At 45.5% G+C, this 26,079-nt stretch overlaps 6 protein-coding genes and 1 long non-coding RNA gene across 8 annotated transcripts; 2 read left to right on the top strand and 5 right to left on the bottom strand.

Moving 5' to 3' along the window:
- Positions 1-26: 26 nt before the first annotated feature.
- dgcr2 (DiGeorge syndrome critical region gene 2) lies at positions 27-10,059 on the bottom strand. Of its 2 annotated transcripts, XM_089019864.1 has the most exons (11): positions 9,666-10,059; positions 7,252-7,284; positions 6,265-6,387; positions 5,234-5,320; positions 4,934-5,144; positions 4,074-4,150; positions 3,832-4,008; positions 3,537-3,740; positions 2,928-3,080; positions 2,617-2,853; positions 27-1,633 (listed from the first exon to the last, which is right to left on the bottom strand). In XM_089019864.1, exons 1-11 carry the CDS (start codon positions 9,745-9,747, stop codon positions 1,437-1,439), a joined length of 1,581 nt encoding a protein of 526 aa, XP_088875990.1. In that variant the 5' UTR covers positions 9,748-10,059; the 3' UTR covers positions 27-1,436. The 2 variants fall into 2 exon arrangements, with proteins under 2 accessions (XP_088875990.1, XP_088875991.1); XM_089019865.1 differs by lacking the exon at positions 7,252-7,284 and having other exon boundaries at positions 9,666-10,057.
- Positions 10,060-10,167: 108 nt separating this feature from the next.
- On the bottom strand, positions 10,168-14,974 carry ess2 (ess-2 spliceosome associated protein). The gene is made up of 10 exons (XM_089019866.1): positions 14,638-14,974; positions 14,116-14,278; positions 13,959-14,036; positions 13,681-13,880; positions 13,381-13,498; positions 12,571-12,704; positions 12,368-12,470; positions 11,570-11,679; positions 11,394-11,509; positions 10,168-10,740 (listed from the first exon to the last, which is right to left on the bottom strand). The coding sequence occupies exons 1-10, from the start codon at positions 14,782-14,784 to the stop codon at positions 10,461-10,463; spliced, it is 1,449 nt and encodes a 482-aa protein (XP_088875992.1). The 5' UTR covers positions 14,785-14,974; the 3' UTR covers positions 10,168-10,460.
- LOC148885000 (uncharacterized) lies at positions 14,617-15,822 on the top strand. The gene is made up of 3 exons (XR_016118209.1): positions 14,617-14,633; positions 15,462-15,557; positions 15,692-15,822. It is a non-coding gene; the product is annotated as an uncharacterized LOC148885000 (long non-coding RNA).
- LOC148884999 (homeobox protein goosecoid-2-like) lies at positions 15,141-16,412 on the bottom strand. The gene is made up of 3 exons (XM_089019870.1): positions 16,075-16,412; positions 15,671-15,963; positions 15,141-15,511 (listed from the first exon to the last, which is right to left on the bottom strand). Exons 1-3 carry the CDS (start codon positions 16,226-16,228, stop codon positions 15,434-15,436), a joined length of 525 nt encoding a protein of 174 aa, XP_088875996.1. The 5' UTR covers positions 16,229-16,412; the 3' UTR covers positions 15,141-15,433.
- Positions 16,413-17,526: 1,114 nt separating this feature from the next.
- On the bottom strand, positions 17,527-19,798 carry rnf185 (ring finger protein 185). The gene is made up of 6 exons (XM_089019869.1): positions 19,230-19,798; positions 18,531-18,549; positions 18,307-18,419; positions 18,158-18,212; positions 17,954-18,071; positions 17,527-17,882 (listed from the first exon to the last, which is right to left on the bottom strand). The coding sequence occupies exons 1-6, from the start codon at positions 19,448-19,450 to the stop codon at positions 17,785-17,787; spliced, it is 624 nt and encodes a 207-aa protein (XP_088875995.1). The 5' UTR covers positions 19,451-19,798; the 3' UTR covers positions 17,527-17,784.
- Positions 19,799-19,952: 154 nt separating this feature from the next.
- On the bottom strand, positions 19,953-22,311 carry LOC148884997 (chemerin-like receptor 1). Its single transcript, XM_089019868.1, has 3 exons — positions 22,244-22,311; positions 20,918-21,622; positions 19,953-20,833 (listed from the first exon to the last, which is right to left on the bottom strand). Exons 2-3 carry the CDS (start codon positions 21,607-21,609, stop codon positions 20,521-20,523), a joined length of 1,005 nt encoding a protein of 334 aa, XP_088875994.1. The 5' UTR covers positions 21,610-21,622; positions 22,244-22,311; the 3' UTR covers positions 19,953-20,520.
- Positions 22,312-22,934: 623 nt separating this feature from the next.
- On the top strand, positions 22,935-26,071 carry LOC148884996 (uncharacterized). The gene is made up of 5 exons (XM_089019790.1): positions 22,935-23,097; positions 24,114-24,227; positions 24,319-24,429; positions 24,527-24,605; positions 25,766-26,071. Exons 1-5 carry the CDS (start codon positions 22,996-22,998, stop codon positions 25,855-25,857), a joined length of 498 nt encoding a protein of 165 aa, XP_088875916.1. The 5' UTR covers positions 22,935-22,995; the 3' UTR covers positions 25,858-26,071.
- Positions 26,072-26,079: the final 8 nt, after the last annotated feature.

The following is a 26,079-nucleotide window of genomic DNA, read 5'->3' as shown; positions in this document are numbered from 1 at the left end:
AAAATTAATGAAACCCTGAGTCATCCTGCACGATGTCTCATTTATTTGGCATTTGATAAGACGTACAGTACATCTAGTTGAGAGAAAAATAAACGCCTGCTATACAAACGAGAACATTGCTTCATTTCAAGGCTACCAAAATCAAAAGAAAATACATTAAAAACAAAGAAAAACACTCAAAAGAAATAATAATTGGGGGCGGGGCGCGGGGGGATTGCGCTTCTTGTACCCAGAGAAACCGGGATGGTGTTGGAAAACAGGAAAAACTATCCAGGCATGCCTGCAGAAGTAAGATTGCAACACATGTAACATTGTGGAACCTGGAAAACAAACAAGTTTTTCATTCATTACTAAACAATCATTTGTGGCCACGATTTACGTATGAAGTGCACACAAAATACAAAATTACATTTCATTTCCTGGACTTTCATTACAGTATAGACAGGAAGAGCAGTTCATAGCCCAGGCATGATCCATTTGTTTAGCCAAATGTGCTAGCATTCGTGGGAGTAAAAAAAAATCTCTACTTTTTTCATGGTTACAAATCTAAATTTAGGAATTGTGTGTGTCCCCCAATTAATGTCTGGAGCCTGGTACAAAATATGAGACTTCAATAGACATAAAATAAAAATATCATGCACTGCAGGTCGGAAAAAAAAAAGTACACATGCACTCCGCTGAGGGATTGCCACGGCCCAAAACAAAATGGCGTGGAAAACAAGCGCGTCCGCACAAATGGATGATGATTGTCTACACACATACACAAGCCCCGAAAAAAGAAGACTGAGCAAGCCAAACCAAGTTGGATGCTGAAAAAAAGTCATCTAATTGAAGGGGGAATTAATATGTCATCTGTACAAAATGTGGAACATTGCCAAGAAAAAAAAGGCATTTTACCCCCAACATTCATACAATGGGGGAGAAAAATACAATTTGATGTATCAATATTTGTAATGCAGTTCTAATTTTAAGAAAACAATATGGGGGGATTTTTTTGGAAGGGGGAAAAAAAGATTTTATATGGTGAGCAAAATGATAGTTGATGTCAAAATGTCCTAATATAGCAATGCATCATCTCCCATTTTTTATGAGGAAGGAAAAAATAAGTTGATGATTTGACCCAACAGGGAGATGAAGCAAAAATGTCCATCAGGAAGAAGGTGAATGAAGAATCTTTTGGCTTTGGCGATGCCTTCAGGTTCCATCAACATCAAGCATTCGTTTGTCGCAAAGCATGGAAAAGGACGCTCCAAACGATACGTATACAGTGTAAGATAGAACGGAGTCCAAGCAGGAGCGTCATGGCGTTGTAGCTCGGGTGAGGGCTTTATTTACATCCTGGAGGCGGTACTTGGGATGGGGGGGGGGGGCGAGCTCAGTCAAAACGCAGCCTTAAATGAGTGTCCTTTGTACACAAAGAGTCCCGTCTGTCTCTCCTAGACGGCCGTGCTGAGGCAGGACGGCGAGGCACAGTCGGACGGCGTGCCGGGTCCCACCAGGAGCGTGCTGCTGTCTACCGAGTCCTCCCGGGCCTGGGAGACCGGCGCGGGGCTTGGAGGGGCGGGCTGTAGCTGTAGCCCGTCCACCGCAGCGGTCGCGTGGTGGACGGGCAACACCGGGACGCCGCCGTGTCCTGTGGGGCGGGAAGGTGCATATTAAGGGCGGTGCCCGTGGCGCCATCTTAAGCCTCCTGATTTCATCGTCGGCCTGCTTTAACATGTTTCCACACCTTTGTTTTGAATACATCTGTATCCTGATGAAAATGTCAGCAGCACAAAGACTAATTCCTGGCTAAGAAGAGCACAAAATGGCCAACTTCCTGGTACATTTTTGGACCGGATCCTTGAGACTTTTGAAATCATTTCAAGTTGGTGTGTCACGGTTCGGCCGGAACTACCCTATTTTCTGGAGTATAAGGCGTACCTTCGACGAATGACAGACAGGTAACATCCGACTTACGACCGAGTTCCGTTACGACCAAACGGTCGTAAGTCAAAACGGTGGGACAAGTCGAAATCCATTCAAAATGTTGACTAGAGACTCGGAGGCGAAATGACTGGCAAACTCCCCCCTCTGGTGCCATCGCACGGTGGATTGCTGTGCGAGAGTGACATGCTGGCTGGCTAAAATTGTCTTGCGCGTTGCCGGCCTGCTCGCACGTTGCGGTGCCAGGCATGAAAATAGGGTCTGGAGGTCGCGGGTGGTCCTAAGTCGAGCCGGTCGTACGTTACCTGTATTTAAAAACCTTTTCCATACATAAGGTGCGCCGCATTATAAGGGGCACCTTCAACGAATGACATACAGTGAAGTCTCGTTATATGGATAGTACTGCTTATTACGATATACTATTTCTATGAAGGCAAGGAGAAAATGTACATGCCGCAGGATGGGATATATGGTAGTCACTTTGCTGCTGTGAAATGTAAATGTCTCCACTGTGAGACTAATAAAGGCAAATCCAATCCGGATATTTTTTCCCACTCCAGAGAATATCGATAGAACGAGACTTTACTGTATTTTAAAAGCTTTTCCATAGATAAAGCGCAAATGAGGCGCATTGTCAAAACGTTTTTCTTTTAAAGTGCAGAAAATCCATCGGCTACTTATATGTCTTACTGAGGTCCACGTAGAGGAGGCTGTCGGGGTTGATGGAGGCCTCGTACGGAGGCGGCGGGTCGTCCGGGTGCTGGATGTCGGGGTACTTGTAAGCGGCGTAGGGCGGCGGAGGCTCCTGGAAATGGAAGGCGCCTCCTTCGCCGTCGTCGGACAGATGCAGCGGCGTCAGGCCAGTGCCGAAGGCGTCCGGGCCGTAGTCGAAACCGGGAACGCGCCTGCCCAGGTTGAAGTGATGCACTGGCAGATACAAACGCAGCGCAGGCTCGACTCGGCAAGACTTTTCTTGAATGTCGAAATGTCCGGCTGCTCACAGTTTCCTCCGATGAGCGTTTCGATGCGCTCACGCCGCCGCTGTCGAAGGCGATGCACCATGAAGAGCAGCAGGGACAAGATGAGGAAGGACGAGATGCAGCTGACGATCAGACGCATGCCGCTGGCCATCGAGTCAAAAAGGCTGTTTCCATCTGTCACCAACACACACACACCACGCAAACTAGCGTCACCTACATACCTCGGCTTACAAACACTTTAGCTAACCAACTTTTCACACCAACGTGGTTTGCGTTTGCGTGCCTTAGCGTCCCAGTTCCAGGATGCTAAATCGACCATTGCTACGTGTGGCTAAGGGTCTTCCTGTGTTGTCTAAGCAACGGTCTCAGGCAATAGAAGAGGTTGAAAAACTTGGATTAACGAAAAGCAGCTAGCAGGGGACCGTGGGAGTGAGGGTATTATCACAGAGAAAGCACAGCAACTTCACTCAGATCTCATCGAGAGGCAACTGCAAAGGTCAATAAAAGCACTTGTTTATACAGTACAGTTGATTTCTTTCATTACAATACAATAGCGCATTTATTAGACATAAAGTACGGTCTATTTTGTGTCGTTTACACTTCAAGGAAGTGTCATTTTTGCGCTGTTACCTGGATCGAGGCAGGTGAACTTGCAGCACTCCTTGGGGTCCTTGCGGAAGTGCTGACACCCCTGCGGCCTCTCGCAGAGCGCCGCCACGCACATCTCGGGCTCGCCGTCGTGACACGTGCAACTCAGGCACGGGTCGTCGCCTTTGGGTGTGAAATAGTAGCCTTCGCCCACCACGTTATCTTTGATGTCCACGCACGTTTGCTCTGTGGCAAAATCAAAAGCCTTTTGAGGCTTGCAGTGTCTTGTTTTGTTTTGTTGTTGTTGTTTTTTTTTTTGCTTTTCGAAATGACGTACTGCGTTTGCAGAGGAAAGGAAACTTTTTGTTGCAGTTCTCGGCGTGCCAGCTATGCAGGCCGCGCTCGTTCATGCTCTTCAGCTGGAAACGCTGCAGTTGGGCGCAGAAAACGTTCTCTTGATTTGCTTCGCCCAAGTTGGGGAGGCCGTCGGGCGGGAGGAACACCTGAACGGGACCTACATTGAAAAAATGCAATCACATTTTGAACACGCGTCCCAACGGAGTGATTAGAAGTCATTACCGTTATAAACCACCTCCCAGTGGCCCTCCACAGTGTGGTTCTGGTTGGTGATCACATACTGGTAGCCCACCCAGAACCTGCAAGACCAAAACAGACAACCATTTGCTGCCACTTTTCTCAGATGAAAAGTTGGGGGAACTGCTGTCCGGTTGGTTGGAAGTCACTTGAACTCATTCGCTGCCATTACGGAATTTATTCGGAAATTGAAAAGCGCAACGCGGAGCGCCATTCCCGACCGAATGTGTTCTGGTTTAGTGCCGATAAAGCGCTGACCGGACCTCTGGCAATGTTTGTCCCTTCCGCGAGGGGGCAGCATTTGCCTTTTCCCCATATTAGCGCTTTGTTCCAGCTTCGGCTGTTGTTGGACAGCCGCCCCCATTTCAAGCTCAGATAACTCTAGACCCCATATAACTTGGCAATTAACTCTTTTTTTTTTCTGATGAAAAGATGAAAGTCTAAGGTTTCTTACGCTGAATTGAATGTTTATGTCATCCCAAAAGTCAATATTCTGCGGGTGGGGCAAAAACCCTGGCACTGGAGTGGACGCATGTTTTTGCACATGATCTGGCAGTTAATGAGTTAAGTAGCTGGCAGAGGCAGCCAAACAAGCAATGACATGTTAGAGAGGAAAAAGATAGCATGGTCGTGCTAGCTCGCGTTAGCGCTTGCGTATGCAACTCTGCTGAACCAAACCAGTTGAACAAAATTAGTTTTTCCTTTTGAAAAAGTGTGTTAGCGAGCAAGTGCGAATTCTACAGCGGCAAAAAAAAAAAAAAAAAAAAAAAAAACGGAAGTAAAATCATGCATGTCATTGCAACGGGTCACGTTCCAGGATGTGTTTTTTCTTGTCCGCCACTCACTTGCACTGATCTGTGAGCTCGCACACTTTGTGGTCAAAGTCCACGTCCATCTTGAGGATGAACTGCAGCTCCTCGTCTGTGACGAAGGTGGCCAGGGAACCGTCCACCTTCTGGCAGGTGTCGGCCGCCTGCCAGTAGGTCTCGCTGTGCAGATACACCTTGTAGCAGCTGGCCGTCTTGTCGTGATGGTGCCAGCCGCTGGGGCATTTCTCTGGTCGGGAGCCACCGCGTGTGTGAGAAGAAGGCATTTGCTGACGGACGGACGGACGGACAGATTGACGTTGACCACGTGACACTCACTATTAAAGCGCACAGGCTGAGCCACGCCCATGACGTCCTCCGCGTGCTCGTAACCTCGGCCGAAATGAAAGCGTTCTTCCGTGATGGCTGCAAAACAAACACTAAATAAATCAAACATGTTGTTTTCTTTCTATTTAGAGCACGGGTGTCAAAGTCAAGGCCCGGGGGCCAAATCCGGCCCGCCACATCGGTTCTTTTCGGCCCGCCAAAGCAAATCTAACTTGTGAAATTCCATGATGCTTCTTAAAGTCTGAACCAAAATTTCAAATTGTCCCACGTAACCCACAAAAACAGTCTGAGTCAGTTTTTGACTTCAAATTTGAAAACTAGTTAGTCATTATTTTGTCGCGTGCTATAATATGTGGAGACGATGTAACATTTCGATGCTTTCCTAAAATTCATAACCGCCCTCCAGGGTGGCCCACGACAAATATGACTTTGACACCACCGCCTGAGAGCGTTCAATCAGCCCGCCAGACATGCTTTGGGAATATGGGGGGGAAACCGGCACACCCAGAGAAAACCCACGCGGGCACGGACGGGGACAACATGCAAAACTCCACACTGGAAAGTTGGAATCGCACCCGCTGCATCTGCTGCCCGGATTAGATTAGATTAGATGAGCCTTTGTTTGTCTCACAGTGGAGAAATTGACATTTCACAGCAGCAAAAAACTAAATACAGGAGCTGCTGTAAAGGCATCCACTCGCACGGCGCCATCTTCAAGTCACAAAATATGACAACACAAAATCTTAAAAGACTTTCTGCACCCTCTTTGAAAGAGAAGATCAAAGTGTCCTTTCCCCCGGTGGATCAGATGGAATGGGCGTGTCTGCTAAAAGCTACATGTTAAAAGCAAGCGCAAAGCTGTCGCATCCATTGACAAAAAGAGATTGTCACATCTCCTGTCCCGCGTCAATCTGCTTCAATTCCGAGCCGCGACGGTTCCACATATGCGTCGGCGCTCCTCTCTTCTTGGACCGCTGGAGCGATAGGTGGCCCTAATGCAAAGAAAGCGAGAAAATACTGACGGGGACAATCCATCTCGTCGCTTTGGTCCTCGCAGGCCGTCCAGCCGTCACACTGCCAGGTGATGGGGATGCATTGCATCTTCCCGCTGCGGCAGGCAAACTGCCCGGGGCTGCAACGTTGCTCTGAAAACACACACAAATCACAAAAACACCTCAATGGGAAGATTTCACTTGAACGGCGCAGATGGCCAAATAACAGAAAAAAAATCCAATCAATCCATCAATAAGAATGGAGCCCGAAGCAATCATGGGGTCCTCCGGTTTGATGGCGAGTCATCAAACTTTGCTGGCGGGCTTCTCCAAATGACCCCTCCCCCCAAAAAAAATGAGCATTTAACAATTTTGATGTCATTCGTCTCAGAGCACTTTGTCATTTTAGAAGCAACAAAATGGAGTCTTGAAAGCAAAATGGCAGCCTTCTTTTCTTTTCTTCCCCATGACCGTCACGCCGGGCAAAAAGTCATGTTGCAACGTGACACTTGGCTTCTGGAGTTATTATTATTTTTTTTTTTTGAAAAAGGCTGACATGAAGACAATTTTCAAAGGGTGTGACCGTTACGGTAAAATAAGGCCAAAAATGCCATTTTTCAGATGTGTTCTTGTTTTTTGGGTTAGCCTCCTGATGATGGACAAGCCTCTCAAATGGATTTTTATCATGTGACAATGGCTCGGGTTGCGGGGGCGCGGGGTACGTTCTCAATGAGCTATGTGGAAAAAATGGCCACAAGTGACAACAAGCAAACGGCAGCGAAACGCTTGGGATGATGAGCGGACAGAACCCGAGTGGAGGACGAAGCCCTTGCGCCTCCAAAAAACTACGCGCGACAAACAAACCTCTTCCATTAGTTCAAGGACAAATTAACGCCGCAAAATGTCGCGACAAAGCAACCTTAACTCATTCCTGAATTTATTTGGGGATTGAAAAGCACGAATGTGTTGCTGAGGTACGGATAACTATGCTCAATGAGCTTTTTTTGCTTTGCTTACCTGACAATAATCTTGCCAGCGCTAGCCGGGCCCCTGAAACAAACACAAAAATTGGAGTCAACTGACAAGCGACTCCCTGATGCTGACTCGTGCCTTTGTTGATTACGTTACGTTTAGTCGACACTCGCGTCATTATAAATGAAAGTCATAAAAGTAAAACTTTGCTGACTGAGCCCAACAAAATTGAGCATTGGAAGCGCCCATTAGGCTAATCCAGGAGTCATTTTAGAAACTCGTTCGAACTCAAGGGGCCAATACTAAAATATGATCATTAATATTCCACAGTGCCAAGAAAGCAGGTCATGAAAACACCACTTAAAAGTGCGGTTCAAGTTTCATTCTCAGCTTCCTGTGTTCCAAGCAGTTTCTTCAACAGCGACCTTAACACTTAATGCCACAAGGGTGACACCTCGGCGGTGCCAAAAGGCACTTTTGGAGGGTGCGTGCGCTAAAGAGCGTCACTGCGGCTTGCTTAGCGCTAAGTGGATCAAGCGGCTATTAGCCAGCAGGCGTCCATTACCGTGGCAAAAAGTCATGAAGAACATTGTAGACGGCAACGGCCTACGAAGAATCCAAAAGTATTTCTTGGTGTGTTGAGCGTATCAGTCAACTCAAAACACAGCAATGGAACGTCAATTTAAGAATGAAGCGACAGTCTCACAGAGCGTCATTCGTGCGTTGCATTCGCAGGACTTTCACAACTTCGGAGAAATTGCAAATGTGCCTCATAGATCTGCACGTTGATCGTTTTTCTTCAGCTGTCATGTTTTCATATGATGATGAGAAACCAAAATGTAAATCAAGGTTACATTTCCCAGCTTGACAATGTGGGGGTATAATTCAGGTGTGAACATTAAATTCTTATACACGGCAAAAAAAAAAACAGAGGAGCTGATAAAAATCTCAGAGAGGTGAAAAACTGTCTGTTCATCTTCACTGACTCATGGTTTCGGCACAAGCTAACCCAACCGCGACTTTTACCAAAACCACTTTTGAGCTCACGTCGAAGCTTAAGAGTACTCCTCACAAATCTCTTCGTGACTTAAGATTTTGGGCCAGCGATGACGCCTCGAGCAAATGTTTCCACCGCGGTGACCAATAACCTGGCATTCAACTCAACTTGTGTACAAAAAAACAGAGGTCTCCAAAACACGTTTGTGGCAAGGTGGCATGACTTTTTGGGAGTGGAGGCGTGACCGACATTCACTCTGACAGAGTGTGACAAATGTCACCCAAAATACACAAAAAAAAAAACCTGTGCAGATTTGATCCCAAGGTCGTTGGTTCCGACGAACAAACAAGAAATATTCACCGAAGCCCTATAGATATAGACTTGGAGTTAGCAAACTCCATTTTTAAGTTAATTGCAGAACACTGATCAAAATGAAGGTTCATTTATGACACTATGCTAAAATCCAACATTTTCTGCTATTTTTTTCCATTTTGCCCTTTTCACTCCATGCGGGTCAGTTATGCATTCCTTTCAGGAAAAAAAACGTGTTTTCTGCATCTACATAAATGACAGTAGGATCTCGGCTGTGTCCTTTATTCCAACAATTTGACGATTTTCATGCAGGATTTGGGTATTGACTGTGAGCTGGCGTATTGATGTCAACCTATCACAATTACGTGCAGGAGTTTTGGGGCATGGAATGAAATAATACCAAGAATTCGATGACAAACTTGTGCTTGAAATGGAGAGACGCGGGAGGTTCCATCGGGATAAAGCAGCGATGGTGCGGGATTCTCCCGTATCCAAACAGCGGGCATCGGGGGGTGGTCGCACTGCAGAGAAGACTATTCAAGCAATCGTAGTCCTTCGCTATGCAAGCTTAACTCAAAATGCTTCTTTTTGCTTCTGTCCCTGCAAAGCCGCACACCACTTTGTTTTGAACGAGAAACAAGACCATTTTCCAGCTTTTTGCAGCCTTTAAAAAATCTGAACTGCCTTCATGCTTCACATTTTGCCAACATTTCAGCTCTTTCCGGTCACAAATTCTCTCCAAGAGTGCGCCAACATTTTCAAAAATCCATCTTGCCAATATTTACATGTGGGGGTTGAAGTTAAAGGATATTGGGGGCGTTTTGATGCAATATCGTGAATCTTCCAGGTAAATTAAGAGTTAGCTTAAAGCTAACTCAACAGAGGCTAATAGTGCTTCACGACATTCGATTCGTACTTGCGCGAAAAAAAATTGAGAAATATCACAACGTTACAATAACACTGCTCTGAAAGTTAGAAATCGAAGAAAACCAAGTGGTTCGCCATTTGCTCCAGCCACGCCACCGCCGGATAGACATCCCTCGACGGGGTATAAAAATCACTCGAGGCCGCGGCTCGTATAGGCCTCCCCGACGTCAACCACTTTCTGGCTCTTTTTCAACCGGGTTGGATGCAACTCGAAAACGTTTACCTGGCCGCGGCGGGTCCGTTAACGTGAGGACAAAGAGCAAAGAGAAGAGGACGAAAGTGCCGCTGTCAGCCTTTGGCGACATTTATCCTCCATTCATAGTCACTCCTTTATCCAGAAATGTCAAGCATACGCAGGAGGGAAGAGGGGAGCCGCGGCGGCGCTCGTCGTCCGATATTTATCCAGTTAAGCGGTCGCCTCGACGCTGGCCCATCTTGTTCCGCAGTCAAATAGGAGCTGGCGACCAAAGTCAACGTCCAACGACCATATTTCTTGAAACGGGAGCGCGGCGGAGGGCGGCGAACGTTTGTGTTTGCTTGTGTTGTCGTCCGCTCATCAAGATGGCCGCCTCATCCCATCACAACAATCCCAAATACGCAAGAGCGAGTCGAGAAGGCCGCCTCGAGATTCGACTCAGCCCGTCATTTCTCCCCTCCCCTCGACTACCATCCGTTTTTCCTCACCTTTTAATGAATTAATCGAGCAAAATAAAACAAGCCATAGATAATGGAAGTATGTGTGATTATTTATGTAACAAGATGGCCGATGCCTATGCAGAAGTGCCGCAGCTTTGAATTGAAGTGGATTTACGCGGGACAGGAGAAGTGAGACAATCTTTTCGTCAATGGTACCACTTTTCGATTTGTCATTTAGTGACTCAGAACGAGCACAAAGATATGTGTCGTATTGGTTCTATTTTGATTTGTGTGAACAACACAAATAAATACAAAATGGTCACCACGGTGTAAAATGGCAACATTAAAATACAAAGCAATTGAATTCCAGCAAAATGTCCTTTTAGAAAAAGTCCGAGGCTTTGCGTCTCTTGGGCAGTTGCAGCAAATTGTCAGTGAGGGATGACTCGTCGTGTGCTCCGGGCGTCTTGGCCTTGTCGGGCGTGGGTGTGCCCGAAGGGGTGGCCGGCCCGCCGAACGGGGACTTGCAGCCGACGGCGCGGTGCGAGGGCGACGGCGTGTAGCTGGCCCGCAGTGCTTTATCCGTGTACTTACTGGACGTGCGGTTGACCAGACGTTGCAGGGCTGGCGTCAGGGCAGGACTCAGGCCTTTTGGGGTCAGGCTACCGCCACAAAAAAAATGACAATTAAATATCATGCGATCTGAAATTGCGATTCTTCACTTCAATAATATTTGTCGCATCTTGGAATTGAAGCGGATTTACAGTGCATGGGAGAGATGTGAGACAATCTCTTTTTGGCAATGGATGCCATAGCTTTGTATTTGCTTTCAACATTTAGCTTGTAGCAGACGTGCACATTTCACCGTGACGTCCCTGATCCACTGGTGAAAAGGATGCTTTGATCCTCTCCTCTTTCATCTCGAACTGCTTCGTAAGTGAATTAGGATTGAATGACTGCCCGTGTCAATGTGTTGTCATATTATTTGTAATTTTGATTTTACAGCAGCTCTTGTATTTTGTTTTTCTACTTGCAATCTGCTGCTCTTTCTTGTATGAGGACTTTATCCACTGACTTTTTTAAACAATATTCTAGCCAGAATTTTTTTTTGTCTTGAAAAAAAAGTCTCTAAAAACCATGCCTTATGTGTTCTCTGGAGATTAAAAAAAATCTTTCTTTTTGTGTATCCAAAAGAAAATCATCTCTTTTTTTAGCTTCAAAAACCCCCAACAACCTTGACACAAAAAAAATATATAAAATTGTCTTTAACAAAGAATTTCTTTGTCACTTTCCACGCCTGATGCGTGGCGTTTACCTGGCCAGGTTTTCTGTGACTTTCCTCAGCGCCTCCTGTTTTTTGGCTCGATTTTTGGCGGCCGCTTCGTTCGCCATCTTCAAGCCCAGTCGCTCCCGCCTTCCCGGTTCGGGAATCTGTCCCAACAGCACACGGTTGGTTAAGGATCACACGGCTTTTCCAAAAAATGTTGGTACCTTAAACGAGGGTCCGTGGTTCCTCTCGGCGTAAGGCGTGTCGGAGCCATCCAAGCGGAATGGCGTGCTCTCGATTTCTCCCCATGTCATTAGCGGGGATTCGGCCACGCCTGAAACAAGAGGCTCATCATGAGGAGAATGGCCTCGCATTCAAAAATATACCTGGGCTCACGAACGCTTTAGCTAATCAACTTTTCGCCTTGCGAACATTAAATTGGTCAGAATATAATCTTGGCATACTAACTAGTTTTTGGGACACAAAATGGCCGGCGGACTCGTTTTCGGCGGAAGAACACGAACAGTGCCACCGTGGCTGCCGGACTAGTTTTCCACACCCACTTTCTTTGAGTGCGCTCAGTGCAGACGTGATTTGTTATGGAGTGGATACTTTTGCGTTTTTGGGAGTGAAAAAGACCCCACCACAGGCTAGTGTCGAGCCGAAGATGACACAAAAGAAAAGCGTCCCAGTAGCGGTATGCTAAATCGACCATTACTACGTGTGGCAACTACACCGACGACCATCGCAAAGGTCAATAAAACGACTTGTTTATACAGTACATTTATTATACATCAAATAAGGTAGATTGTGTGTAGTCTTATCTTATTTAGTAGAAAATGATGTTTTATGGGGACCTGGAAATGGATTATTCTCATTTGTAATGGTTTCCTATGGGAAATGAATCTTTGGAAGACAGACTTTTCGCCTTACACCCACTTTCTGGGAACCGATTCAGTTTGTAAGCTGAGGTATCACTGAATGTACAAAAAAACAACGACTGCGTTTGTTGTATTTCTCACCAGGGGCGGGGGAGGGCGTCCTTTCAAAGCCGTAACCGTTCACCGTGGGAGAATCGTGCGGGATCAATTCTTTGCCGTCTGGACCCACCTTACCCTGCTTGAACTGGAGCGCACAGAGTCACGCGGGCGGGCCAGCATTATTTCGGATATACATGCATTCAAATGTTACATCATGGATGTGGCTGAAAAAGGCCTTTGCGGACCTGTGCGTTGAGCGCTGCGGCCTGCTGGATTTGGCTCTTGTTCAGCGCCTTGCTGAAGGGGTCGCCGGTGAAGCGCGTGTTCTTGTGGACCACCTCGCGCGGTCTCTTGAAGAGCGCGTCGTCGTCTTTCACGCCTAAGACGAGATGCCGGATGCAAAGCGGCCACATTTGGGTTGAGATCCAATGCAAGGAATTTGCTCCAGTCTCCCCAAAATCCCGAATGTGCCTTCCTTTAACTCATTGGCCGCCATTCCCAAATGTATTTGAGGAATTGAAACATGTGACGCGGAGCGCCATTGCTGTATTTGTTCAGGTTTTCATTTTCTTGCGCGATTTGCCGATAAAGCGCTGGTCCGACCTCTGGTTATGTTTTTTTCCCTTTCACAAGGGGGCAGCATTTGCCTTTTGTCCATGTTAGCGCTTGGTTACTGCTTCCGCTCTATATAAATCGATATGTATGTATTGTATTCTATTTTGTATAGCCGCCCCCATTTCAAGCTCAGATAACTCCAGTTTAGGAATTAACTGTTTTTTTTTCTATCTGAAAGAAGAGAGTCTAAGGTTTCTAACATTGAATTGAATGTTTCTGTCGTCCTAAAACTCAATACTCTGTGAGTCGTGCAATGAGAGTGAAAAATGACAAAAACCCTGGCACTGGATTTTTGCACATCGTCTGAGAGTGAATGAGTTAAATTAAGATTTGGATTTGATTTTAATCCAAAATGATCGTTGAAAATTGCGAACATTAGAGGTTGTAGAACCTCGCGGATGCTTTACTCCTTTTTTTTTTTCAATTAAAGTGAATTGTACCTTCAGGATAATACATCAAGGCGTTCTTTGCTTTATATTGCCACGTTTCCAAGCCAGCTTTGACACACTCAAGAGCGGCCTTCTCTGCTTGGGGTAAGGCAAGGTTCTCCTCGTGACGCTGGGAAGCAAATACAAAATAAAAAAAACAAATAGATCACCAAGTGAACATAGCCTTGTCAAATCCATCCATCCAAGCACGTTACCAACGACGCTTGTTTTCCTTTCCTCAGAGTGATGTCATCGAAATGAAAATGTCACGACAGTGAGAAGAGCGACAAGATGAGGGATCCAGCGTCTTGCCTGTTTGAACTCGGCTTCGGCTTCGTACAGCCACGCGTGCTTCATCTTGTCTTTGTCCTCGGCCAGGTCCATGATTTGCTCAAACGAGGCGTTGTCCTCGCTGGTGTTTTTGATCAGGAAGCGATCCAGCGAGGGCAGTTCCTTCTCCTTGTCCTTCTCCTTCTCCTTCTCCTCCCTTGCCTTGTCGCCCGCCACGCTTTCTGCATACGAGAAAACATCCACGGTCATCAAAGGCCAATTTCACGGAAGACGAACGGCCGTGCCTTTGAGTGACTTACCGGCATCGCCGCCTCGGTTGGAGAGGCTTGGCGATGCGGCACGGCCCACTGGAGTCTCAAAGCTGGCCGGCGTCACATCTCACACAACAGAAAATCAGTCAGCAAGCAAGGAAAGGACAGGAGAGGAGAGTTTGACAGAAGAACGTCTTCTACTCACAGGGTGCAGAGGGTTGAGGTGTGTTTTTGGACTTCCCGTAGCAGATTGAGATTTCTCTCATGCGTTCCAGGTCTCCGTTTTCTTCCGCGTCCAAATAGTCCTTCTGGGCTTGCAGTTTGCTCACATCTGGGAAAAAGTCCCTCTGGATGATTTTCTCCAAGCTCTGTTGCAACCCACCAAAAACATGAGGTGAAAAGATGTACAAATGGTTTTGATCGTGGACAGATTCAAAACACACACATATCTGAAATCATCTTTCCATATTGGCAAGAATGGAACGTTATTCATCCGGTGCAGCCTCTCACACGCAATTAAACAACAGCTGTATAATATTTAGGTTTGCAATCAAACCATTTTTGAAGAAAAAAGAAATCGTTGCTCATTACTCAACCGTCGCACCTCGACTAAATCGCCTGTCTGTTGTCAACGTACTGTATTAGCAATGTTGAAATTTCAAACAGCGCATGCGCAAAAACCAACATGACGTCACCATGAGAGCAAGCAAGCAAGCAAGCAAGGTACCTCGATGTAATCGTCTTCGTTCAAGATGTTCTTGTGCGGCTTGCCGGCGTCGGCATCTTTGGGCTCCGGCCTGAGAGCGATGGCGGTGAGGGCGTCAGGCACCAGAGTGCCACAAAGGGCCCTCCTGACGCTGGCGCTGCCGTCCATGGCGCTGCCACTCGACCGCTTACCGGAAAGCCAAATGCGGCAAGGCTAACGACCGTCTCGCGAAAAGGGCCTCGCAATCTTATCCAGCCGTTACACAAGTGAATAAAATGGTCATTAAAACGTCCTCGCGTAATATAGTTATATCTCTTCGGAGCTAAATAGCGTCTTTTCTCGGGCGTCGGGCAGACCGGAAACGACGATGGCGATAAACATCCGGAATTGTAACATTAGCGAATGTAGTCTTCTTCTTGGGGAATCGGGCGATACTGACGTGACACTGCCACTAACAGGACAATAGTAGAACTACAACGACCGTCCATTCTTACAATTTCATCCATCGGCCAGCAGGTGCTACTGTTTCACCATTAAAAATTATACGTACGGTATAAGAATACATAATTGGAATGAATTTAACAGTGTAATATATTTTCTTGAGAATGGGATGCAATTGTTTTTTTCAAAACAACTTTATTTTTTCACGAGGACGACGTATTTGTACAAAGCAGGTTGTAACTTTAATACTAAAAGGCATTCGTTCCATTCACCCAAACATTCAAAACAATCTCCATTCTTTCATTCGTGCATTTTGAATGTTTCAAAGTGTTTATAAATAAATTGGTGACATGACGTGAAGAGGATCTGTGCAAAGTTAGTTTTCTGTATTTCCCGCATAAAAGGAAAGTCTTCTCTGGCGCCTCCACTTGGCTCTGCGGTTTTTAAACCAAACCTGGAAACAACAGATCAACGCAACTCAGTCAAGCCCCCCAAAAAAGGTGAATTTATATTTTAATTTAAAATCCAATAGTAATTATACATCTTTCCCCAATAGAAAGAGGACTAATGTGATCTCCTTTCAAGACAAATGGCCACCATAGCTCCTGCTTACTTCCACCCTCTCTTCCCTGAGCCGAGTGCTCCGCGCTAGATGTTCCCTAGCGTTGACGTCTGGGTAGTGATTCTGCAGAAAGAGTTCCTCCAGCGCGTCCAGCTGCTCCTCCGTGAAGATGGTTCGGTGTCGCCGGGTCCTTCTCGGCACCCGGGCCCCCGCCGCGGTTTCCTCTTTGTTTTCTCCGACGCTGGAGTCTGCCCACAAAGCTTGGGAGGGAAGCCCGGAGAACGGTTGTGGCGTCGGAATCGCACAAGAGTAGCGCTTGTCTTGGGGGAGCTCAGTCATCATGTCTCCATGGCAACAACACAAACACACTTATTACATCCAAAACTTGAATTGAAATGTTCTTACGTGCAAAAAAACTAACATAAAATGCATACAAATTCAGAAGCTGGTCTTACCTTGATGAGGCCGATCCATCCTCGCATCCCCGCAACCGCAACGGCAGCAGCAGCAGCAACAACATAAACACCAAAGCGCTGGATGATCCCGTTCGGCGTCTGGAAAATTCCTCAGGATATCTTCGATGGTGAACGGGAACTTTTGCCTGTCCATGTCGGCAGCCTCCGCAAGACTGGAAGCGGCTCTTTGCAGAACGCCACATGAAAGATTAAAAATAACAACAACAAAAAAACCAACAGTCAAAAGGTAAAATCCCCCTTTCCAGACATAAACCAGCTAATCTGGCCGAGTTATTGTGAAAAGGTTAATCTCACCTTCTTCGTTCCTTTTCATCAGATTTTGGCTGCATAAAATGAGATGTGGAAAATGCGCCAAAGATCCTCATTGTTGGCGGGTTTACAGAGAAAATCTCGGTATTAGGAAAGCGGATTTAGAAGTGGGCTTAAAAAAAGGGAGGAAAAAGTGTTCACTCATCATGTCTGATTTCTCCCATTTGAAAGCAACGAACACGGATGACGATGAAGTCATTTGTTTGCCATCCACTTTTGACGTTTTTCTGCAATAATATCAGCGCGACGCCAGAGTTGATTTCATCGGCGTCCGTCGCGTCACAATGAATGGATTTCCACAATGTGTCCTAAGCTCCTCGCACGAGGGCCTTTTGATTTGGCACATGACAATAAAACGCCATCTCATCCCTTTCACGCCGGCTTTAATAGCTTACCAGATGCTATCTGGGCTCATTGTGCGCCTCAAAACGGCTCACATTTCATTACAGAGGATTAAGAGCCATAAAAGGCCGCCGTTTGCTAGGTTGCTCAAGTCATATTTGCTCAACGGCAAGCTTTTAGTGAAATGACAACCAAAAAAAAAAATAACAGATTTTTTTTTTTTAAACAATAAACGAATGGGTGACATGATTGAAGTTTCTTTAGTATGAATGGATTTGCCTTTATTAGTCTCGCAGTGGAGAAATTTACATTTATGGGGTACACATTTAACCATTAATTATTTATTTTTGGCTTGTTTCAAAGAGCGACACAATCATGTGTGGTCTGTTAACCAAAGTCCAATTGCATGATGGTAGGGGTAATTTGCATATTTTACAAAAGTGTGCACCCAATATAAATGTGTTTGTTTTGAGCTCGCTAGCTAGCTTTCTATCTATTTGAGTGACTTCCGGGTTGAGTGAACGCTGGCGCGTGTGGCTGCCGCTGCTCACCCACAGAAAGAAACCTATGCTGTGACTGTAAAGTGACCTTGAGAGTTTTGAAAGGCGCTTACAAATGAAATGTATTATAATTATTAATAAAATCCTATGTTAACTGTAGAAATTTGAATATTTTTTTCATGTAATACTCTAGCAACAATTGGCTAAATTACAATTTCATTTTGACATCAAGAGTTGAAGAAAAGAAGAAAAATATATCGGATAAATGGACACACTAGGGTTTCCAAGGCAGCAATTTAATGTTTTCTCCTCAACAGAACATGAACACAATTTTATGTATATGTTCATTAAACGAAACTTCATTCTGTATTAGTAGGGAAATTTCAAGAGTTTTTTTGTATCAATTGTGCTGTCGATTGACACAGTCAACTCTTCTTTCTATTTACAATCGACAGCTTAGCGCGATGCGGCTTCCTCTCAAAAAAGCAAAACAAGAAAAGTCTTATCTTGTCTCTTGGGAATAAATCCTGTGTCGCCTTCAGGCAATGAGAAGCCAAAACATGATGACCAGCGCCACAAAGAGGAAAAGTCGCGAGAGGAAGTGTTCGTCCATGTGTTGAGGAGTTCCTGGCGCAGCTGAGCGAGGAGAAGGGGGGTAGAAGAGAATTAGGATTGAGAGGGGATTGATTCACACGGACGCTGAATACCTGGAGGGGGTCTGCCGTCGTTGATGTTAAACGCTGTGGCAAAAATACCAAATGGAAAGGCGCCGATTCCAAAGGACATCTGAAAACCTCCATCCCCAAACCCGAAACCCTGGAAGCCCTGCGAAATAGGTGTGAGGGGGGGGGGGGGGTGATGATTGTCTGAATGCGCTGCGTTCAATGACACTCGTTTGCAGTGGCACTCACGCCGCGGTTTTCCGGCTCGGGTCTTTGGCCTTGTGGTCGCGGGGGCGTTTTTTCTCTTTGGAAAACAAACAAAAAAAGTAGACTTGACTTCAGTCAAGTGCCACGATGAACCTATGGCTGCTTTTTTTTTGTACTGACCCGCTCCCTACCTGGGGTCTTGCTGACCGGTACTTCCGCGCCCATATAAGGGGATGACTTTGTCCCTGCTGATACCAGCTTTACAAACTGGGCACACTTGTCTGCTGGGTCTCGTCTCCAACCACTTTGGGAAAAAAATTAACGCGTTATATCCAGAAGGCTTATATTATGTCGTTGAAATTAAACGGTCATTTGTTGAAATAATCCGACATCCCTGACGGACGGTTGGCCTTACCTGGTGCAAACAAGGCCAGCTGATGTGGAACCAAGATTGAGCAGCGTTGGGAAAGAAAGAGTAGATCATTAAGATAAGGCAGCAAAATAATCCTGTTCCAACAGGCCTCGGCGCACTCTTTCATTGGGAGCCATCCAAATGATCAAACTTTGACATTGAACTGGCTCAACGTTAGGTGCCGTGAGGCCAAAATGCCGCCTGGTTTGACATATTCCATTCGTCCAAATCCAATTGGTGGCCTGGCAAATATCATGGCTCACGTGTTTTCTGGATTTGGTGAACATTTTGATGGCAATTCCTGTCGGCTGGAGGCAGCAATGTCGCATCAAATGTCAGCCTCCTTAGATGGCTGAAAACAAATTCGTCTTCTCAATTAAACTGAGTTTTGACTGGTGGGGGTGTTTTTTTAAGTTGTGCTTTACTTGTTGTTCTTAAAAGTATAATTGGGATTTTATGTCATTATATAATCACTTGACTTTAATGTTGTCTGGTTTCGCAGTTAAATCGTTTTTCAAAGACAATCAAGAAATGTTCGATTTCAGGAATTACTCTTTTGCGTTTTCATTTGAATTTACTGGCAATCAAAGTGAATTCAGACAAGAATACCGATGTGTGTTCTTGAACTGATGTGGGCTTGAGAAAGCCGAAAGGGCCCATCGGCGTCATGGAGCTTTGCTTTTTTTTTCTTCTCCCCCCTACCAGAAAAGGTGTCCGCACAGGCTGATGACGGCGTCCTTGGCGGTGTCCAGACAAATATTACACTCAAACGTGCTGTCCTGGTTGCCTCCGTCGCCGCCGCCGGCGGTCGAGCCGCTGGATCCTCCGAAGCTTCCGTTCTCGGGGGCTGCTGCTCCCGGAGCGCCGCCGACCGGGGAAGGCGAAGACGGCGAAGACGGCGAAGACGGCGCCGCGTTGGCCATTTCGACTACAGCCTCAGTCGGTTAACAACAACGCCCGTCGACATCCGTCACGTCAAAAGCGGCACATGAAGACACCGCCAAGTGTCACGATTCTTTGTGGACTTCGACGTCGAGAATTTCACTTCGACTTAGCGAGCTACACAGCTGTTAGCTTGCTCGCTCCCTGGCGTAAAGTCGTCGGACGAACCGAAGCTAAAAGCTAAGCTAAAAGCTAAACTAGCGACGGAGCGAAAGGAACAAGTCGGTTGTCAATCGAACCAAATGTGGCAACGTTTTCAAAAGACTCGTTCGGAAGCAAAAGTGCGAGTTTGTTGGAAGTTGGGCAAGTTAGTAGCTCCGTCGCTTGGTTTTTTCTTCTCGTTAAAAAAACTAAAAATAAAGCCCACAGCGACGCCTGCCGCCCGGAAGACGACGGCTGGACTATTGTACTACGATACGATTTGAAAATACAACAAGAAAAAATAGACGACAAAAACAAACCTAACTTTGTGAATACTGCAAGCCCAGAAGGACTATTTGGATGCGGAAGAATTGTGATTCTACGTGTTAAATGAAATACGTTTACATATGACTTCACGTTGTTATCAAATAAAAAATAAACTCCCTGTGAAGCCAACGGCTCTCGTGGGTGCCATCACAGGACAGTGGATATCGAAGTGAAGTGGTTAACTCGAGCACAGTTTCAAATAAATTGTTGGTGAAATTAATTTCTCCACAAAAGATGCTGCAAATTAAAGACAAATAATTCATCAAATTAACGGCCACCACTTCAACGCAACTATTACAGTAATCCCCCGTTTTTCGCGATTAATGGAAACCAAGACTACCCGCGATAGACGAAAATCCGCAAAGTAAAGTTAGATCATAGTAAGCCAGTGATAAGACAGAGGGGGTTGCCGGGCGGGCCTGAGAATATGAACATCGCTGTCGACCGTGGGGTATAGTGACGTCATCAGCGGGAACCAATCAAGCTATGTACATTTTTTTTCCCGTATAAAAAAGAAATCTGCAATTCACTGAAACCCCAAAGTAGCAAAGGGATCTAGTCTTCCAAACTATTGATTACGGGATCAAAGGTTTTGCATGTTTTGCACCGACTGCGAACGTCCCGTCCGGAAATCGTCCGCCACCGCTGACTCCAACTTTTGTATCAGCGAACGTCTTAACATTTGGTTGAAATCATTCCCGATGAAAACATAGAGAATGGGTGAGAGGCAACTATTTGCTGCCGCCAAGGTGCCACCAACTTTCATTCCGGTGTGAAGAATCTCCAGGTTGAGGTTCTTCACGTCCAACTCCAGGAGAACAAAAGTGTGATAGGGAAGCCAGCAGATGAAGAAGCAGGAGATGAGCGCCGCCGTGATTCTGTAAGGCTTGGTGGATCTAAACAAATGAAATCAAGTGGAAGCGGTTGAGCTTCGTCGCGTTCTCCGGGAAGCATCAACAGAAAAGAAGAAGACGTTGGACCTGATGCTCATCCCTCGCAGCTTGGCAGCAAGCACCGCGCTGCAAACCACGATGGCCAGAAAAGGCAGCAGGAATCCGCAGACAAAGGGGCTTAACGCCACCGCCTTGTGCCCGGACGGGTCCGCGTAGCCCGCGTAACACACGACCGCGTCCCCCCGGACCAGCGTTTGTCTGAACATGAGCGAGGGCAGCGTGAGGAGCGCCGAGAGAGCCCACGTGACCGCCACGGCCGCCGAGGCCCCGCCAACCGTGCGCCGGTTCCGAGACCACACGGGAAAGGAGGCCACCGCGTAGCGATCGGCGCTGATCAGCACCAACAGGAAGACGCTGCTGTACATGTTGAGGAAGAGCGCGGACGACGTCAGCTTGCACAGCGCCGGGCCGAAAGGCCAGTGCCAGCTGAGCGTGTAGACCACCTCCAGAGGGAGGAGGGCGCAGAACGACAAGTTGGAGATGGCCAGACTCAAGTACCAAGTGGTGATCACCGTTCTTTTCATCTTCCATCCGCAGATCCAGATCACCAAAGAGTTCCCCGCCAGGCCCGCCGCGCACACCAACGCGTTGACGGCCACCAGGAAGATCGTCAAAGGCGGGTGACGACCGCTAACGTTCACTGTGCCATGGACGCTAACGTTTGCTTCGCTTTCGTTGTCCCACGTGTAATCTTCAACCTCGATGTAGTCCACGCTCATTTTGGAAGATCTCCTGAAATATCACAAACAGCTGGATTTATTGACGTTTGCATGAAAAGGACGAAAAGCTGACTAGCTATTTGCAATTTATTAGCTGGCTTGCTAGCTAGCCAGATGGATATCCATTAGCTATTAACTATCTATTAGCTAGCTAGCTTTCTATCTATTTGAGTAACTTCCGGGGTGAGCTGGCGCGTGTGAAAAACTGATCCTGTGACTGTAAAGTGACCTTGAGAGTTTTGAAAGGCGCTTAGAAATGAAATGTATTATTATTATTATTCTTATTATATATATATATATATATATATATATATATATATATATATATATATATATATATATATATATATATATATATATATATATATCTCGTTATATCGATATTCATATATATATATATATATATATATATATAACGAGACTTTACTGTATATAGGAAGTGGAGCGTTCCATCCAAAATACTTCCAAAAGCTATTTTCAAAATATTTTGTATGTACGTTTGCGCTAAGGGCCAACTTTCACTTTTGTTCTTAGACATTTAGATCTCAGTATGATCCATTTTCAACACTTTGAAAAGTCCACTTTTATGAATCAAGTCAATAGAAAAGATCAATAAAATAAAGATCGTACTCACTTTGCGTGTTGGCTTGGCTTAGAAGGAATGCAGACATGAAATGTATTTGTGCCGACTCCAATGCAACTACTATGCCACTTCCCTTTTTTTCCTTCCTGGCCACTTCTTGAAAAAAAAGTGACACAAAATGAAAAAGAGGATTCCCCCCCCCCGCCCCCTTCTAATCATCTTTTTTCTCTTGTCAAGCATTCGCTTCATTTTCAAACGCAATTCACCAGCGTGGTATTATGTTGGCTTCTGAAAACGGATTTGTTGGGTGATCATTTAAAAATAGAAACACTTTGTTTTATAATTATCAAGTTATTTTAATACATTATGAACACGATAAGTGTTTTCACGTTCATGAATTTCATCATTGATAGTAAAATCCAACAATGTAAGGTAATTTGAGGAATTATATGATGCAGAACGATGGAAAAATAATGTGCCATTTGACTGTAAAATAATTTTAAAAATTACTACAACTACTACTACTACTACTACTACTAATAATAATAATAATAATAATAATAATAATAATAATAATAATACGACTACCACTGCTATTACTACTGTACAGTAAATCTGTTACTTCTACTACGACTACGTTAGCTGCGCATTATTTGCGCAGTAGTGATTGTCTTCGCATCTTGTGTGACGTATACTCCGTAGCGGTTATCTGTTAGCCATTAGCTGGCCTTAAATAGCGGTCCGGTTTGTAAGTGCGTCATTACGGTTGTGTTGTTGTTGTGGTGGTTTGACATCGCGCAAGCATGGCGGCCGCTGTGGTGAACAAATGCCTCAGCCCTTTAACTTTACTCACAAGAAGACTTTCCGTGCCCGAGTTCTTCTCCCAATGTTGCTATCACCAGAAGGTAGGAATTTATTTTGATTTATTTAAAGGAAGGAAACATATACTGTATGAGGATAATAACTGTCATATTAGCTAGTAGATACACCTTCCAAAATCGATATTGCTACAGAAAAAAATTAATGGGAAATCGGTCTAAATAGTAATAAAAACCAAGTTCAAATGCGCCGCAATGATTTTATATGGTCAAATGCGAAAGTGAAATAATGTGGAATTGTCTGTTTCATAATGAGTAATTTTTCTATGGCTGAAAGTTCACCTTCATTTATGGCTTGACACGATCAAAAGCCCTTTAATATTTGTTACATCCAGTTTAAGGAAAGCAGTTTTCTCTATAAATGGTTACATATATTTCAATGTGTATTTTTTCATGTATTTATGTTAAAATATGAAACAGCTACTCAAGCAAAACAATGCATAATAGATATTATATATCCATTTGTGAGGTTTAAGATGGCGTTGGTGTTTAGACTGACTTTTAAGAATGACAGGATGCATTTTTCTTCAAGATAGCGTGCGTTCTCATTTTTGAAATCTCATTTTGAACGTCACTTTAGTTTTTAAAATGGACGACAACTCAAAACAGTCTAAAGTCAATTGTCGGACATATCCAGAGGGTATTTTTGGGTGGAATGATCATGATGTCATGTTGGCTCGGTCACCGTGACTTGCAGAAACTTGAGGAAGGTGGGGAGGGCAAACAAAACGGGGGTTCAAGTCGAGTTCAGGCTGCACTCACCGGTCGCCATGGCCAACAATGATATCCTGTCTTAATGCGTTTATTTCATTGTGGCTCGTGCGTCCAATGGAGTCTTTGTCTCACCGTGACAAGCAAGTGTCCTTCAGGTATTGGAGGGCTTTTTTTTCTCTTTATCACAGATTAAAGAGTGTATAGCCCTATTGCTAGATGACCAATATTTATGCCATTACTTGACCGCTACTTTTGTCAATGGGATTTGACATTGATTTTGAAGCCAAGTATGTCTGAGTATGTCTTGTGTCTTCTGTCCTACGCAAAAGGTGGTGGATCATTACGAGAACCCGAGGAACGTGGGCACCTTGGATAAAAGCTCCAAGAAAGTCGGCACGGGCCTGGTGGGCGCTCCGGCGTGCGGTGACGTCATGAAGCTTCAGGTTCGACGTCACAATCGCGTATCGCCCACCTGCACGCACGCCACGCCGTCCATTCAATGGATGAATTGCCAGTAAAAGCATGTGATCCTAGATTGAAGTTGATGACGACGGCAAGATTGTGGACGCCCGTTTCAAGACCTTCGGTTGCGGCTCGGCCATCGCCTCCAGCTCGCTGGCCACAGAGTGGATCAAAGGCAAATCGGTGAGGAGAGGACGGACGGACGGACGGACGGACGGGTGGGTGGGTGGCCATCAACGCAGACCGTGGTGCTTATGACGGTGTTTCCTCCCTCTTGAAGGTGGGCGAAGCGCTAAGCATCAAGAACACGGACATCGCCAAAGAGCTCTGCCTGCCACCTGTAAAGCTGCACTGCTCCAGTATGTTTGAGCACAGCTCACTTAGCTGCATGCTAAAAGAGAATGCAAAACACCATAGGGATGCTAACAACATTAGCAACATTGGGGTTATTCCGTACAGTGATACCTGGGCTGACGAACGCTTTAGATAACAAACCTTTCTTTCGCCTTACAAACGTTACATTTGCGAGAATATCATCTTGGCATACCAACTAGTTTACGGAGCGCCACAATGAGTGATGTGTCGTTCGCGAACGAGCCGGTTCTTGGAGCTCCCTAAATGGCAGCCGGCTTTTTTTGTCCTCTATTCCCTGCCCCCAGTCTTCGCTTAGAGACGGACGTGATTTGGCAAGATCCGTGGTAGAGGAGGGAGGGGACCGGGGGCGAGGGGTTACAGAAACACAAAAGGGAGAGGAGAGAGCTTGAAACAAAAAAACAAAAGTGTAATGGTGAGACAATGGATAGAAAACACAGTGAAATTTGGACTCGTTTCAACTTTATTGATAGATCAAAGGCCGAGTGTAGACTGCAAGATTAAAATATCCCATCAATCAAGCTCCACAAATAACCCGCACAAGCCATCTTTACAATTTGAAGAGAACATACAAGCAAGGGAACCGGCTATGAATAAAGTTTGTAGTGTGTCGGCCTGCATCTGTTGCAATATCACAACTTCTAAGATGTACAAGCCAGAGCTCCTTGAGACACTTGATGCAAAAAGCTTTCCATTCCATCAAGCCGTCAACGACCATCATAAAAGTAAATAAAACGACTTGATCATACAGTACAGTTTATTTCTTTTAATGACTATCCCATAGCACATTTATTAGACATAAAATAAGGTATATTGTGTGTAGTTTTAAGGCTTATTCAGTTGAAAAGGATGTTTTACGGGGACCTGGAAACTGATTATTCTCATTCTAATGGTTTCCTATGGGGGATTAATGTTTGGAACGCAGACTTTTCGCCTGACACACATTTTCTGGGAACCAATTAAATTCGTAAGCCAAGGTATCACTGTATTTGTAACCTGAGAACAGCTGTGCACCGTACTAAGCGATGTCCCTCGAAAGGTTTTGTAAAATGATGCTTCCTGTTCCTAAATGTAAACTCTCTCTATATTGCTCTACATGCTAAGAGCTTTTGAGAAAATGTCTGTCTCACTCCGTCGTCTTTCCTAGTGCTGGCCGAAGACGCCATCAAGGCGGCGCTGGCCGACTATCGACTCAAGCAGCAAGATGACCAGCAGGTGGCGGCCCAGGCCTCCAATTAAGCGCCCGCCCACTTCTTCTTCCTGTTTGCTAACCAAGCTAAGCTTCATCCTCTTCACCGTGTGATGTCACGTCTACGTCGCCAATGCCAACGCTTCGCCCCGTCTGGTGTCGCCGGCGGGGTTGCCGTTATTAATCATGTGATCAAGCAACACGCGACGTCGATTGGAACGATAGGTTGAAAAATATACAAAATAAAACCACGGCTTAAATGTTTTTTTTTA

The sequence above is a fragment of the Hippocampus bargibanti genome, linkage group LG18, assembly GCF_051943395.1.
Source record: "Hippocampus bargibanti isolate YZ-2025 linkage group LG18, ASM5194339v1, whole genome shotgun sequence".
In the NCBI taxonomy this organism is placed as follows: domain Eukaryota; kingdom Metazoa; phylum Chordata; class Actinopteri; order Syngnathiformes; family Syngnathidae; genus Hippocampus; species Hippocampus bargibanti.
This window is presented reverse-complemented; position numbering and strand designations above follow the sequence as displayed.

Excerpts from the sequence above, each read along its gene's own strand:
- dgcr2 (XM_089019864.1), bottom strand. The coding sequence starts at position 9,747 with ATGTCGCCAAAGGCTGACAGCGGCACTTTCGTCCTCTTCTCTTTGCTC. Across the intron at positions 5,321-6,264 it reads CGACGAGATGGATTGTCCCC|CCATCACGGAAGAACGCTTT; the intron begins GTCAGTATTTTC and ends TTTGTTTTGCAG. Across the intron at positions 4,009-4,073 it reads CTGGGAGGTGGTTTATAACG|GTCCCGTTCAGGTGTTCCTC; the intron begins GTAATGACTTCT and ends TTTTCAATGTAG.
- ess2 (XM_089019866.1), bottom strand. The coding sequence starts at position 14,784 with ATGGACGGCAGCGCCAGCGTCAGGAGGGCCCTTTGTGGCACTCTGGTG. Across the intron at positions 11,510-11,569 it reads ACCACGGACCCTCGTTTAAG|ATTCCCGAACCGGGAAGGCG; the intron begins GTACCAACATTT and ends CTGTTGGGACAG. Across the intron at positions 10,741-11,393 it reads GTCACAGAAAACCTGGCCAG|CCTGACCCCAAAAGGCCTGA; the intron begins GTAAACGCCACG and ends TTGTGGCGGTAG.
- LOC148884999 (XM_089019870.1), bottom strand. The coding sequence starts at position 16,228 with ATGGACAGGCAAAAGTTCCCGTTCACCATCGAAGATATCCTGAGGAAT. Across the intron at positions 15,964-16,074 it reads GATGGATCGGCCTCATCAAG|ACATGATGACTGAGCTCCCC; the intron begins GTAAGACCAGCT and ends GTTGCCATGGAG. Across the intron at positions 15,512-15,670 it reads TCAGGGAAGAGAGGGTGGAA|GTTTGGTTTAAAAACCGCAG; the intron begins GTAAGCAGGAGC and ends TGTTGTTTCCAG.
- rnf185 (XM_089019869.1), bottom strand. The coding sequence starts at position 19,450 with ATGGCCAACGCGGCGCCGTCTTCGCCGTCTTCGCCGTCTTCGCCTTCC. Across the intron at positions 18,072-18,157 it reads CCGAGCCGGAAAACCGCGGC|GGCTTCCAGGGTTTCGGGTT; the intron begins GTGAGTGCCACT and ends CCTATTTCGCAG. Across the intron at positions 17,883-17,953 it reads CGACGGCAGACCCCCTCCAG|CTGCGCCAGGAACTCCTCAA; the intron begins GTATTCAGCGTC and ends CTCCTCGCTCAG.
- LOC148884997 (XM_089019868.1), bottom strand. The coding sequence starts at position 21,609 with ATGAGCGTGGACTACATCGAGGTTGAAGATTACACGTGGGACAACGAA. Across the intron at positions 20,834-20,917 it reads CTGCGAGGGATGAGCATCAG|ATCCACCAAGCCTTACAGAA; the intron begins GTCCAACGTCTT and ends TCATTTGTTTAG.
- LOC148884996 (XM_089019790.1), top strand. The coding sequence starts at position 22,996 with ATGGCGGCCGCTGTGGTGAACAAATGCCTCAGCCCTTTAACTTTACTC. Across the intron at positions 23,098-24,113 it reads AATGTTGCTATCACCAGAAG|GTGGTGGATCATTACGAGAA; the intron begins GTAGGAATTTAT and ends CCTACGCAAAAG. Across the intron at positions 24,606-25,765 it reads TGTAAAGCTGCACTGCTCCA|TGCTGGCCGAAGACGCCATC; the intron begins GTATGTTTGAGC and ends CGTCTTTCCTAG.